This window comes from Polyodon spathula, chromosome 5, assembly GCF_017654505.1.
Source record: "Polyodon spathula isolate WHYD16114869_AA chromosome 5, ASM1765450v1, whole genome shotgun sequence".
Lineage (NCBI taxonomy): Eukaryota > Metazoa > Chordata > Actinopteri > Acipenseriformes > Polyodontidae > Polyodon > Polyodon spathula.
In genome coordinates, this window is record NC_054538.1 from 32,539,332 (window position 1) to 32,555,524 (window position 16,193).

General features: G+C 37.1%; 1 protein-coding gene across 3 annotated transcripts in view; it reads right to left on the reverse strand.

Moving 5' to 3' along the window:
* Positions 1–14,730, reverse strand: part of LOC121315855 (lebercilin-like) — a 31,490-nt gene extending 16,760 nt beyond the window's left edge. For 2 of the 3 annotated variants that reach the window (XM_041250355.1, XM_041250354.1), the window contains exons 1-2: positions 14,535–14,730; positions 8,465–8,826 (exon numbers count right to left, since the gene is read on the reverse strand). In XM_041250355.1, the coding sequence (XP_041106289.1) occupies positions 8,465–8,810 (346 nt within the window). In that variant the 5' untranslated portion in view covers positions 8,811–8,826; positions 14,535–14,730. Of the gene's footprint in view, positions 1–8,464; positions 8,827–14,534 lie in introns of those variants that run through there. The other variant, XM_041250356.1, reaches the window with a different exon arrangement.
* Positions 14,731–16,193: the final 1,463 nt, after the last annotated feature.

Below are 16,193 nucleotides of genomic sequence, written 5' to 3' on the forward strand. Positions count from 1 at the left end.
TTCTGTTTCAGGAAGACTGGGGCAGAATATTTTAACATGTGTGCAGTCAAAGCACCCTACTATCTCAGGAAAGCCAGCAGCTCTGTGGAACAGCATTTTCACAGGAGGTAGATCTTCCTCTCTTGGGAGCTTTATTACCTGGAAGGGAGGGCTGAAAATTGCCTTGGCAACCCTATGCACAATTCTGCAGGCTGATGCCTCACTTACTCCTTGTAGATACTTCAAATTTCAAATTTTCTAAATTTCCAGTTGTAAAAAACCTTAATGTTATAAGTACTCGATGCAGTGGGGAAACTGCTTTATTCCTATTTCTTAGATGTTGTATGTTTCCAGAATTCTCCTCCACCAGTCCCTGGACTGCATATTTTGTAAAACGATATCGTTGACAAAATTCTTCTTCACTGTACATGTCAAGAGGATTAGTCCAATCTCTAAATACTATTCCAGGTCTTGTTCTCTCTTCAAAATCAAATATTTGTTTGAAATCCAATAAATACTCATCCATATTCAAAATACAAAATGAAAGAACAGTACAGTACCCTGTAACTCTGAGGTGGCTTCATGGTGGGTCTGCAGTGTGAAAAGAAGTGGTTGGCTGATGGCACACACTTTGGAGGACAGCGTGTGTTCGTCTTCGCCGCCCCCAAGTCAGCACGGGGGTGGTAGTGGTGAGCTGAGCTACACCATCGCAGCGCAGCTCTGGGCAGCTTACAGGCAAGCCTGCAGGCACCAGGCCATACTACAGGGATCACTGGTGCGTGGCGAGCTAAGGCCACCCTGGCCGACCTAAGCTCTCTCCCCAACCCCGGGTGGGGATCTGCCAATTGTGCCACCCCCTGGGAGCTCCCATCCACGGTTGGCAGTGGGATAGCTTAGACTCGAACCGGCGACGCCCAGGCTATATATATATAAAATGGGGATTGATTTTATTCTTAATACAAGGGCGGTACAACGCGAGTGATGTGTAACTGGGTAATGGATATCCGACTGTATTACAGCTCCCTTGATGCAATACCAAACACTGCCCTCAAAGAATTTGAAACAATATAATGTATGTCCTAGTGTTGCCAGAGATATGGGAATATCCCTATTTCCATATTATACATTTTTGGAGAGGTTAGCTGCATACAGCAACACAAGTTAATGTGAAACAAAAAGAGGCTATATTTGTTGCTTGACTTGTGAACCGTACCATAGTGTGAATGATCGATTTCAGCTCCATGTTATCACATGGGTTTACTATCTCACAAGCAAATTTGCTTAACATTATTTCTGGAAATAATGTGTACAGTGTGAGTGCAATAAGTTGTGTTAGAAATGGATCTGTAAATTTGCTCCACGAGGCAACGGTTGTCAAACAAAACTCTTAATTCTGCAAAATTGAGAGCATTCTGAATGAAAAAATAGATAAATAAACTAAAATTAAAATTTTGAACAAAAGAAACAGGAACTTTGTCATCAGCAACATTCAATGCGTAATGACAACATTCCTTGATGAACTGGAAGCGAAGATTCAAGCCCAGGAATATGTACTTATACATATACACATACAAATTAGTTTCAAAATGCTGTCGTGAAAAAAATGCGTGGCAAGTGATCCGTGGGAAAAATCCAAACACCAAGGTGGTCCCTGCATTATAAAAGGTTGGGAAAAACTGAGGTAGGGTAATCAAGAAGACTTATAAAGTGATTAACACGTTTTCATTTTGTTCATATTCAATATAAATCTATGATTGTGTGTAATACAGTCATTTTGTAGCTGTTCTGTTCAGGCAGGATTTAGCACCAACACCAGGCAGAGCAGTTAGAGGTTGCAAGCATCTAAATTCACCAGGTTAAGCCAGTGGTGAGCAAAGTGGGGTTCGCGGAGAGTCAGTAAGTGGGGGCGTGACTATGACTAAAGGGGCACTTCTGTACATTTTCTTTTAAAAGGATAGAACATTTTAAAATAAATACATAAATGACAGCTAATTAGTCCAAGTTCTTACCTTTCAAATGAGCCGTTGACGATTAGTGCTTAATGTAAATCGGATTTAATGTAAATAGTGTATTTCTTCCTAGATTTAAACCACAAAAGTCCAGATTTAGCTAAAAACATAAATGTTAACAAACACATTCTTAAAAGTCGGCGTGGAAGCGCAGCTCTGCAGCGTGCAATGCCAAATCAAATGCGTCAATGGGCGTGGGCTTGGATGTTAAAGGGCTATGCACAGCGACGCGAACGACTCAAGCGAGCGAATAAAAAAAGATATAAATCAGTGGTGCACAGCTCGGTCCTGGAGGGCCGGTGTCCCTGCAGGTTTTTATTCCAACTGCACCCTAAAGTACTTTATTGGACCTTATTAGAAACTTAATTGGTCAAATTAACCAATTTAGGGTATGGTGAGAACAAAAACCAGGAGGGACACCGGCCCTCCATGACCTGAGTTGTACACCACTGATTTATATCTTTTTTATTCGCTCGCTTGAGTCGTTCGCGTCGCTGTGCATAGCCCTTTAACATCCAAGCCCACGCCCATTGACGCATTTGATTAATTGAGTAATGCACACCACAAGCGAAGCAAGCTGGGTGAATGAAGTGAGCAAATATATAAATAAATTTGTCTGGTGTTGCGTTAGCCCTTTAGCTTAAAACTGGCAATATATATATATATATATATATATATATATATATATATATATATATATATATACTATATTAAGTAATATATATATCAATATTTGATTTACTTAGTAGTAAAATTTATCAGAATAAATGTCAATAAACAGCCTACTTAGTGAGTAAAAAAAAAAAGAAAACAAAATGCCAAAACGTAAATGTAATTTAATGTATTACTATTAAACTCAATATAATACAATAGGGCTATTTAAGCTAATTAGCCACAAATTATACACCCAGGAGTGTATTGAAATTTGAGTTAGAGCCGTAGGGCCTTACATGAAAAAAATGAAAACCTGAAATTTCGCGATATGAGCCGAGTCTGGGGAAAAGGCGGAACAGGCAGAACTTGAAACTCTTGCTGTCTGAAGCCTCAACCATCGGGTTTCAGTAAAGTAAGATATATGTGGACATACTATATAAAACTTGTGCAATTACCTTGGACAACATGTTCTTCATATAGGAATGACACCTGTGTCTATATTATATATTATAATAATAGATATGTCATTTGCATTGCTCCAAACTTGTATGTATTTTATGAAGACATTTTTCTATGCAGTATAAAAATTATCAATTATTATGTAGCAAGATGCTCTTTATTGATAAAACACCCTTAATTAAAGACTGTACATTGCCTAAAAATAAATAAATGTATACCAGAAAATCCTGTTTATTTTTTTATTTTTTACTTTATTAAAACCCAACGGTGGTGAATTTGAGGTTTCAGACAGCAGTGCTGTCAGCAAGCGTTCCGACTGTTTCTCAGACCCAGCTCATGAGTAGAATGTTGAAATTTCCAGTTTTAAAATCAAAATTTCTAGTTTTTATTTTTCTCTCGCATGGCCCTAGTCCTCTTCCGAAGTAATTAGCTAGCTGCTTAAAAAAAAGATAATGTTAACTTGTTGATTTTACCTTGATGGAAAATGTGCTACTTTAGATAAATGTAGAATTGGTGTGGAATGTTCCTATATAGATTGACTTTGTACCTATAGGTTGAGCTGTGTTTCTATTTCAATAAAGCAATAACTCCGTTTTACTTTCCTATATTCATTTTATGTATTTTTGTAAATGATTAAAACCAGTGTTTATATGACATTTCTTGTTTTTATACCATTCGAAAAGTAAATTAACTGCTGCTTTCAGGTTATAATTACATGCACCCTTTTCATAGTTCTGTTGAGGCACAATCACTTGCACCCTTAGTTTGTTGCATTTTTAAAACTTAATTCCCAAACCAATTTTTTGTAAAATTGTCTTTCCCTTGCTTTCTCTTGTTAGTATACATTACTAGTCAAAAGTTTGAGTACACCTGCTTGAAACCAGGTATTTCATGATTATCTATGCTTTTAACTGTATAAACTTCTCTATAAACACTTAATATTTCATTATATGATACGTGTACTTATATAAGATGGTAATCATAAGTGAATTGCATTCAAAAATTTAATTTTTAAATGAACATGGAAATCTTGTCAATTTCAATTAAATGGTCACCCAAAGCAAGGGGATTTCAGTCTGAAGCCCAAGTGAGTTAAAAGTTTGAAATGTGTGTAACACGGTGTTAGAACACTGGCCTAAGTATAAAAGTGTCTTTGTTAGATATTCTCTTAGTTAACTAGCATGTTACCTAACTAACCTTTTGTCACAAATTATTGTTAACAGGTGAGGGTCCATGATTACTGTAAATATAGATAGCATAGGCACAAGTTTGACATTCCTGAATGTAAGGGAGCAGAAAATGGCAAAATATGCTCAGCTAAGCAAAGACAGTCTGTAATTACTTTAAGAAATGAAGGTCAATCTTTAATACAAATCACAAGAACTTTGCAAGTGTCTGTAACTGCTGTGGCCAAGAACATCAAACGATTTGAAGAAACTGGCACTCATGAGGACCGAACAAGGTCAGGCAGGCCAAGGGTGACCTCAGAATCAGAGAACAAGTTCATTCGAGTCACAAGTCTGCGAAACCGGTGATTAACTGCCCCTGAAATACAAGCTCAGCTAAATGCTACTAGAAGTACAGATGTTTGAACATCAACTGTTCAGAGGAGATTGCGTGAAGCTAGCCTAACTGGAAGAATTACTGCAAAGAAACCATGGTTAAGAGTGCAGTATAAGAGGAAGAGACTTGCCTGGGCCAAAAAACACAGAAACTGGACGTTTGAGGAGTGGAAGTCGGTCTTATGGACCGATGAGTCCAAATTTGAAATATCTGGGTCCAACCGCCAAGTGTTTGTAAGACGCAGAGAGGGTGAGCGCATGAGTTCTGCATGTGTGGTTCCCACTGTCAAGCATGGAGGAGGCAGTGTCATGGTCTGCGGTTGCTTTGCTGGTGTCAAAGAGTTGGTGATCTTTATCAAGTCCATGGCAAGCTCAACCAGCATGGCTATCATAGCGTACTTCAGATTCATGCCATTCCATCAGGATTATGACTAGTTGGGCAGTCCTTCATTCTCCAGACCTCAATCCCACAGAACTTGTATAGCACATATTGGACAGAAGAGTCAAAGCAAAGGTACCCACATGTGTCCTATATCTCTGGGAATTGCTGCAGAAGAGCTGGGAAGACATGTCGGGTGATTTCCTGCTGAAACTTGTTAACCAAATGCCTCGTGTTTGTGAGGCTGTTATTAAGGCAAAGGGTGGCTATTTTGAGGAATCCAAGATTTAGAGACAATTTTCAATTTTCTTGAACATTGCTTTGATACTCCTTATGTTTTATTTTGTAGATTGTAACATGTGTTTTCATTTTCAAGTATTTACAGAAACGTATATGATGTAAAACATTGTCAATTATGAAAAAAACCTAGTTTCCAGCAAGTGTACTCAAACCTTTGACTGGTACTGTATATGTTGGGTAATTGTTTGAACATTTCGTGTCAACCATTTACTGTATGCTACTCTTCATAACCATGTGAAAACTGTGCCATCTACAGGTAGGAACCAGAAAATGAATTACATAGTTTGATGTATCCTTGTCATATGCTGCAACACTATTTTAAATTGGATTATAATGATCACCAATATTAATCTATTTACACATTATTTGTTTTAAGACATTTATTTTTTATTTTAAAAAAGTGCATTCTATCCAGGAGACATCATCTACAAACTGGGTTTAAAACAACCGTTACACAGATGCAATTTTCAGACCAGTCTACTGTATAGAGCACATTTCATACTGCCTAGTTTCAAAAGGAACAGTCTATATTAATATGGTTTATTTTATCATTTTAATATATAGAATAATTATTTGAAAATTACCATATTTGCTTATTAAAACCTCATGAAACATTAAAAAAAGCTCCATTTGCATATGAAATGCAAATGGCTATTTAACATTTCTCATTTCTAGCATATCAAACTCTGTAGCCCTGGAGTATGGCTTAGCATAAAAATACTACTTTGGTTGAGGCAGTAGCCTGAGGTGGCATTTGATGCTAATGATCACAATACTATTAAATATTTAAAAGACATAGCAACAGTTCTTATAAAGAAAAATCTCACCTAAAGTAATCACTTTAAGACTGGGTACATGTGCAGAACCTGTGTTCCACTGAAGAAGACGTAATGTTCTTTAGAAAAATGAATCATTTAAAGAACGATACATACCTGTACTTCTATTACAATGACATATCATGTGAAGAAAGAGTCAATGAAGCGTTGCACCCCTAATCCAAGCACTGTAGGTTGCTAAACCAAATTAGAATGACAGCGATTCAATTTTGGGAGATTAATACATCCCTCGATTTGCCACATGTATCTACCCATCTAGCTAGCAAGATTTTATTAAAAGTGTTTCTTAAAATGAACATGCAACGCAAAAATAAAGTTAGCAAAATACTCCAGAAGCTATAGTTTCCAATATCTTGTCAGAAATCTAGTTCCCTGAAGTGTTATATTTAAGTATAAAACATTTTAATGTTATTTGGTTGTAAAAAGCTAAAATAATGTTTTAATAAAACTTAGATTTGCACTCCAGCTCAATAAAGGGCACAGCTTTCCATCTACCATGGTATTCAAAAAGTCAACACGCTGGCACATGGTCAATCAGTGTATAGTTTTTAAATCACGTAAAACCTTGCCCACAATGCATTGTGGAATTTCAGCCACAGCCAATCCTGACTGCCCTTATCGGACTGCATAATAAATGCTCAAAACAATGACCTGCTCACAGAGTAAGATGATTGACCTTACATGCAGACAATATATGTGTGTGTGTGCATGTATGTATATGCATCTTAACTGTTAATATTTACAATTCTATTCAAACAAGTCAGGAAGGCAGGTTAAGATTATTATTATTATTATTATTATTATTATTAATAAAACACAAATGTTTACATGTTTAAATGTTTACTGTGTCTTGCATGGGTTTTTATTTATAACTATTACTTTAACATCATAAATAACATCATTTAATATATCATTGTATGAAATTGAATTTGTAATGTAGCCGTGTTGCTCACGTTAATTTAAATAGGCACGTTTGATTTAATTATTGTATTACATTACATTCACTTTTTATTTAATGTTGTCTTTTTGATTTGATCTCTTAAGCACGTTTATTTTGGAACAATGTTTTCTTGGCACTAATTACACGTTAATGCTCTCCTGTTCGTAGCTCCCATATGAGTACATTGATTGATTTTGGAGAAGCTGAGCACCTGGTATAAATAATAATATATAATAATATATAATATAACAATATGTTCCTGATTTTATGATTCCACAGATTTACTTGTCCCATGTTTGTTTGGAGTGCAGACTGAACGTACCGCTATTAGGGTGGTTGGCGAACAAAAATGAAACCGAATTTAAGGGCGCATCTCCCTGCCTCTGCTTTTGGTCTCCATTATGTCGTGTATGTGTTTTTAAATCATTTTAGTAATGAGCTATTAAATAATAAACATTATTTAGGTTGCAATATGTATTAATTTGTGAATTAGGTTTATTTGATGCATGAGGCCAATGAGGCCAAGAAGGGTTTGTGACCTTATCTACCTACAAAGTAAAAAAAAAGCCTTGATTGGCTGTAGCGTGACTCATTATGCCCCCTAAACGATACTATTCCCTCCACTGACTCTTTATGCTACACGTAGCATTAATTTCATTACATGTTGGGTTTGAACATTATGGCCCTTTTGGCAGTTACCATTGTTTTTAAGATGCGTATTCTAATCACAATCTTCTTTACACATTGATAAATAACAGTTCTCTTTGGTCACCTTCACAATGCGTTGCCAAAATTTCTATGCTTTGGTTCTATATGTTTATGGCCCCAATGGCTTGCCATACACGTGTTGCTACAACTGTTTAAATAACGTACCTGTGATTTTTCTTTTCATTGTTAACATCCTGACAACTTTTTACACTTACAACTTTAAAGTCTGTTTCAAAACTATTTTCAAAATGGAAGCTTTAGTGCACTGGGGTTTAAGATCTGTCCTCTAAATCACTACAGGAAGAGTGATTTAAAAAATAAATAAATAAAAAGTGCTCTGGCCTTTCTGTTTTATACCACATCATAGATCGTTATTGCTGTGTTACCTGTTTGACAATGTGGGCAATAATCCTTACACTATCAGTATACTAGAGCAAATATTTTGAAAATAACTTTAAAGTTGTAAATGTAAAAAGTTGTCAGGATATTAACAATGAAAAGAAAAACGACAGGTACGTTTCTGGAACCCAAGAAGATAGCGTGCATTCTTCTGACTACATAGTATACCTCTAGGACTTGCTGTGGTAGCCTGGAGAACTGAAACCTGAAACACGGGATGCGGCTGGAGAAGCAGTTACCTTGTTTGCGAGCTGGGCTGCTGGAGATTTGTTTTGTGTGCTCTGTCCTCCTGGGGCTGGGAGTTCTGGATTGTGAACGGGAATGATCAGATTCATAGGAGTCGTGATCATAATTGTCTAAATAATAAGAACCACTGTTCCTGTCGTAATGCGAGTTGTCATCGCGTTCCCGGGTTCTAGTCCTCCCCCTGTCTCCCACAGTGCTCTTGCTAACCGGCTTCACCTGGTCGTTGTCGTGTTTGGTCTTATAAGAGGCTTCACTGTCTCGGTCTGTACTCCTGTGAGAGTGCAGGCTCCTTTCTTTTTCTCGGTTGTCATGCAACTGGATCGATCTTGGGGAATCCATGCTGGCTGTGTGCTGCCTTTAATATGAAACAAAAGAAGAAGAAAAAAGGACAATGAAAAGGACTTCTCCCTCACATAAAATTTGAATATTTCGTTTTCTTTAAAGTTTTACATAAATTAAACTCTTCTTGACTGTCATTGGCGGTCTTAACAGTCTAAAATACCATATTTAACTGAATCCCTAAAAACGTAACTTAAAAAGGTGTTATTAAAAAAAATATATATATATTATTATTATTATTATTATAATAATTTACAGAACCTTCCGTTTCTGTGTTATTCATATTTATAAAGAAAAAATACAAGCCAGATCAACAAAACCCTCTAAAGTCAGACAAAGCCAGTAGCACCTAGTGTAAGGCTACCGAAATCTTGAGTTCAAATAAAATAATTTTTGCACCTGTAAACTGATTATTGATAACATTGCTTTTTCCTTAGACTTGACAGATAAATCCTCTGGGAAAAATTACAGAGGTCTTATGTCAATCAGAATCATGAGTTCAGTGCAGTAGGCATCAACAGAAAGCAATGATTTATGATCACATATCAACTGTATGTCAGTGACATACCGTAAAAACCACTGTATAAGTTGATTCTCTAGGCATTTTTGCAGGGCCCTAAAAAGGGGGAGTGACTAATACACCAGTGCATCTAGTATTATATTACTGTACTGGTCCCACAATGGGATTACTACAGCCACGGCTATGGCTCACACAAACTTAACTGTCAACAACCCGATTCTTTCTTCAGGATCTACGGCATTCAGGTCATGCTGCTGGGTAGAAACACAAAACCACTGTTCTAATTAAGTTTTAATTAGTTACTCTCAGTCATTTTGAATGTTAAACGCAAGTTTTCAGACTCTTGTCTGACCTTCTCTCGACCCACATGCGTGTAAAAATAGCTGTTAAAGTTATCAGTCTTCAGAATATGAAAACATCACAGCTACACTGCTTCACTGTTAACACAATAGCTGTCCACCTTCTTGAATTTCCCTATTCCCACCCTCCCAAGCCATTGATTTGTCAACAATCAGACTAAACCCATCCCTGTGATCCGTAGCAAAAGGCTGTTGGTTAGTAAACTTATCAAGTCTTCCGCTCATTGTAACTGCAATGCTATAATAATGTAGGTGACTGAGACTGGATAAAGTAGGACAGTCAGACAAAAAAAAAAAAAAAAATGCTACACAACAGGTCTGAAATGGCATGTTGTTGAATTTGCCGAAATGCATGGCAACCGCAATGCTAAAAAAACAGTACGTGACTAGAGACGAAACAAAGAAAAAAAAATACGGCAAAAGAAAAACGAGCTGATAGAGGAAAGTGTTGATGACCTGACGTAGAAAACATTTTGTTTGAATGGGGTAATGACTTTAATACACACTGTTACTTGTTCTACAAGTCAGTGCAACATAGTGGTACACTTGTAAAATATGTGTATGGTTATCGTTAACAAAACAACAATTAATGTATTTGTACAGTTGGACGCTGAATGCAATTGGACTGCACCGTATGCAACACTAAGATGTTTTGTTTACTGGTTATTAGATGGTGCACTGTTTAGTTTATTGTTTTCTTATTTAATTGATGCAAGCAGCCCTGTTTAATACTTTTCTTTTAAAAATGAAAATTAACACAACAAATTTGTAAAAGCCAATGCAGCTGCACCTGTTAAGTAAAGCAAAGATATGTTCTTGAAGTGTTTGGGAACTTGATAAGCCAAAATAAAATAGATTATACAGATGTAGGAACTTGACTTTATGCTGTTAATTTTTACTACAAATCCATTCAAGTACAGTTTGTCAGTGGTTTACACTTACTAATGGAAGTTACAGTACTGTACTATTATATTTACATTTTGATTTATTTTGACACTGCACTTAAATTTACTTGAACTATTCATTTTGAAATTTTGAACTTTCTGGAACTATGTTATGCAAGTCTTGTAGCAAGCTGATGTTAAGCCCCATATTTGTCTTTTTTTTGAACAAATTCGTGGAACCAACAGTTTATTTTTTATTTTTATGTTTTTGTTCTTCTAAAACAATTCTTGCTCAATGAATTAGGTTTAAGATATTTTATTTCAACTCTATAGGGAGTTGCTCAAGTCTGGTGCTGTCGGTAGCTCACAGCAATAATACAGGAGATTTCCAATTGAATACATTTTGGGGTACAAACTTGACTGTTTTGTCCTTGGTAGGTACAGCCGACAGTATCTAAAAAATATTACATTTTACCCCATTTTTCTCCCAATTTGAAATGGCCAATTGTATTATTTTAGGCTCAGCTCACCGCTACCACCCCTGTGCTGAACTGGGAGCGGCGAAGACAAATACACAATGTCCTCTGAAATGTGTACCGTCAACCGACCGCTTTTTTCATTCTGCAGACTGACCATGCGGCCACCTCAGGCCAATGCAGCTCTGGGAAGCTTACAGGCAAGCCTGCAGGCGCATAGCCAGTCTACAGGGGTTGCTGGTGCGCGGTGAGCCGAGGACAACTGGTTGACCTAGGCCAATTGTGCGCCGCCTCTTGGGAGCTCTCATCCATGGTCGACAGTGGAATAACCTGGATTTGAACCGATGACCTACAGGCTATGGGGCGCATCCTGCGCTCCACGTGGAGCACCTTTGCTAGATGCACCACTCAGGAGCCTCCTTAAATGAGCACTCTTGAAAAGACAAGTAGAAAAACTTTTTATCTGTACATCTGATAGTAAAGTCGTGAAGCAATACCTTATACATAACCCCATGGAATAGACACAGATGTTTCTATGCTGAAAAGAAAGAGAATCAAAAGTACTGTATTATGACTGCAGGTCATTTATAATGTTTCTCTGATTAAACACTGTTTGATGTGTCTGTATCGGTATCGGCGATTCAAAATAACTACACAGTATACGTGATATGTTAGGTTTGCTGGTAGAATTGGTAAAGTGTCAATCCAGACCTTTATATCCAGCTTGATAGTAAAATAAAACAAGCAGTCTTTAATGCAATGCAAAACCACATAGGCCAGCCAGCTGACATAGAAGTCCACAGTTGACCAAACAAAGTACCAGAATGTTGTGCCCTACAGCCTGGAATTAGTATTCAAACTACATCTCACTAGTTTTATTTCAAGTTTTCTGCCAGAAACCGGAAAGACGTTCTGAGTTGTTTCTGTCAAACTCATTCAGTTTCTGATAACCTGTAACTTAGCAACCAAAATGGATTCTCAGGGATGGGCTGGAGTTTTGTTATTTATTTATTTTTTAACCTTTACTTAAACAGGATGAAAACCTGGATGAAAACAGCAACAAGTTGAAGAAGAAGATGTTCATGGGTGAGCGACTACAGTGTTTCGAGATGAAGTTCTCGCTTTATCAAATACAATTTGAAGGTAATAAATGTGGTATACTGTAAGAGGGGATGTATACCATGTACAGTATATGACCATCCAAGAAAACAGAAACCACCAACAAAAAAGAAAAGGCCAAAGAGCAGTGCACACCAAAGTCACTCAAAAAAAATTAGTTTTACTTGTCCCATGTTTGAAATTATTGTGGGAAGGGGATTTCAATCATTTGAGCTCTATGACTGTTTTTGTAGGGGAAAATAAGGTTAATTACTTTTCATAGTCTACTACGTTAAGTATTATACACTGTTCTTTAAGCTTTTTTCAATGATTAAGCTGTTGCCTCTGTTTTTTTAATTCTATTTTTTTTTTTACAGTAATATGTTCTCATTTTCTTTTTATGTCTAACATAGGCCGTATCCAAATACTCACTTTTTTCAATACAAACACAGCAAGTTTACAAAAAGATTCACTGAATAAAATACATGCATTTTGTTTTTTGCATTTTTTTCCCCCACCAAAACTTCCTCCATTTTGTTCTAATGATATTAACTGAAATGGGTACTTCATAAATAAGCTGCACACTTGCTAAATTTGTGCTGGATTCCAATTAGGTTGCTTTGCGCAGCTCACAATATCAAATAAAATAAAAACCAACAAGGATTCCCATTTTCACATTCAATCACATATTCCGCCTCCAAGAAAATAGTATTTTTAAAATGAACCGAGCTGTTTTTCAATGTATTTAATTTAAACAACAAGGACTTAAGTCTGTCATTTACAAGTGCCTCACAGTGTGTACTAATTTATTCCCATCAAAGACATGCATTCTGGTCCACTTACAAAGCTCGACAAGTTGACATACTGTAAATGCAGAAGTACTTTAACTCTCAACTTGATTTGATGCTTCTCTTTGATATATCTACAAACCATGTTATCCCAGCATCAGATCATGAAAAGATATACAGCACAATATTTGTTGTTTTAAATGTACTGTACAAATATATGCAGAAAAAAAGGATTTGCCTTCAGTTTGAACACATTGTACTCATATAATGTACAATAATAATGACTAAATGAATAACAATAAGAATTACATGAGGAAAACAAAAAACACAACTATTTTTGTTCAATTAAATCTCCTTATGTTGTTTTCTATAAAAGCGCTATAGCGCCACCTAGTGGTACATTTATTTGTTGATTTTGTTTTCTTGAATTTAATTGATTGGGTTAAGCACATGCACCTCCAGACAATTTTCATCCTCAACCCACAACAACATAACTGTCAATGCAGCACTTCACTGTGAGTCACCAACCAAGATTGGCAACTCTGTGTTACTAGGATTCAAATCTGAGAACTCCTGATTGCATAACTCACCCTGCACTCCAGGGATGCCATGTTTGCTTCATGCAAAGTTACCCAGTGTTAACTGAGGCAAATTCTGTAATGCTTTTATGTGTGAACCAATCAACTGGTGGATTTAAATGAGACATCTCCTTAACCATAAAGACCCAGCTTCAGAGAGATTCCAGTGATTTGATGTGTTCAACCAAAAGCAAGCTCGGCCAGTATTTAAACTTTAATTAGTTTCCTTTCATGTACATTTCACAAACCAAGAGGTCCAGAAGAGCTACTGTTCAGTAAATCATCACGCAGTGTCAAGTTACTGTTATATATGTAAATCGTAATATTATAGTAACTCGTTTGAGCAATTACTACAGAGAAATTAAAATTATTATTCAAGGTACTTGGATTTATTGTATTATCTTAGTAATTCATATCAACAATTAAATAATATATTACTTTGTGTTTGTTATCAGTTATCAAAAGACGGGACCCCTTTGACTCACTGGCCATCAAATGCAGAGACGATAGCATTTTACTACCAGCGGCAGGCGTTTTGTTTACCCACAGGCCTGGAAACATGTACTTAAACCAGGCTCTGTTTTAAAGGGATTTAAGAACGCTGCTGGCCACGTTTGTTTCACTGAACATCAAAATGAATATAACACACTGAGGATACGACGTGGTTACTTTTTTGTCTCACTGTAAAATGTCACTATAGACATATTTGACTAAAAACGTGAATGATCAAACACAAGCAAACAAATTATACAACATCGCTCAGTGTTCTTTTGAAACAGCCATTACAATTTGGCGTTTCTTTATATTGACGCTCCTCTAAAAAAACAAACACTTCTCGTCTAGTTCAAGCACAAATTAACATTTTTTTCTCACGGTAAAGTTACATTATTCTTATTTAAATTGGATAAGCAATTTCATGATTCCTTTGTCCTAAATCTCGCTTCTTCACCCATATTAGCACCTAGTGAATACAATTACACCTTCGTGTTTATAAACATGTCGCTCCAAACTAGTATCATACCTTAATCGAATTCACCTATTACATTCTTGTTTGGGTATCCGCCGCAACGATGAAACATAGATGCTGCTGGTTGAAATTTTTAAGATCCGATCCGATTGTTGCTGTGGGTTTGTATTCTGTTTGGTGCGTGTTACGTACAGCGAGCTCCAGGGTAACAGCAATCGGTAAGTGCAGTGCCCGTTTGCTGGGTGCTCTCGATTCCACACCCCTCACAACATCATCACAGACTGCACACACAAATCTGTCATAGTGACGCCCTTCCATGGCAACAATAATTGCCTGCATATTAACCACCTGTTACCTGACACGCTTTCCATGAACCTCCAATGTATTCCACACATGAAAACAAATACAATAATTTTAATGCAAACATCTATACTTATCTACAATTTTATCATAAAGTCTACATTAGAATAAGGCAACTACAACACTGTTCAAATCCACAATTTTGAATTTACTAATTGAAAAAAAGTATCTACACAATGTATTGGATGTAAAGCACGCTGAATATTATTATGATGAAAATTACTGATGGATAACACTATTGAAAAAATATTCTGTAACAAACAAACAAACAACAGAAAACCTTTAAAAAATAAACACATTTGGAAGCAAACTGTATACAATGTATAAATAAACAAGAAACGTTATAAAACAACACAGGAAACACGGTATCCATGAATGGAGGATTAATAGCATATGTACATTTTAGGATAGAACCATACTCTTTACTTTCCACAATAGCATAAAAAAATATTAAGACAAAATCTAACAGCTGTCAATCATGCATTCAATAACAATTCAATAAAAAAAACAGGACAAATGTAGACAATTTAAACAAAACATGAAATCTAACACGTTTAAAGGTTAGCAGACTTGCCAGTTTATTTTTGGAATTTTATTGGACATTGCAAAAAAGAGAAGAAGAAAAAAAGATAGGTGCATTGGCCTTTTAACAGCTGGTGTTGGTAGGCGGGAACAGGCCAGTCCTGGACAACGCTGATCTTGTCGGGCTCAATTCGGATGCCTTCTCCTCCTACTCGGAGTCCCAGGAATGAGATCTCCTGTTGCATGAATCTGCATTTGTCCAACCTGCACTCGCTGCAACACCTCCCGCAGTGAGCATAGAGCCTTGGGGAACATTGGCCCTTGTACCAGTAGGTCATTCAAGTACACCAGGCAGTGCTGTGGTGAAATTCCATTCAGCGCCTTCTTCATCAGCCGCTCAAAGGTAGCAGGCGCATCACACAGTCTGAATGGCATGACTCGAAACTGCCACAGACCCCAGCCGGTGGAGAAGGCCTTGCTTTGGCCTTTGGCCTGGCTGCAGGGGTGAGTTTGACCTGCCAGTAGCTGCTTTTTTAATTCCAGTGAGCTAAACCAAGCTGAGCCAGCCACCAAGTCCAGACTCATTGATGCAGGAAAGGGGGTAAGAGTCCTTGCTGGTCACTTCATGCAGCCACACAGAACCTCCAGTTTCCGTCCTTCTAGGGGACCATATCGATCGACGCAGCCTGCGGGCTGTCGGACGGCTCGATGAACCCAGCCTCCCACATTTCGCTGAGCATCTTTTCCGTAGTCTCCTGCCAGGCCAACTTGATAGATGCTTCGTCCCATTTCGATGGTGTTTTGTACTATATGAGTACGGCCTGCTCCCTC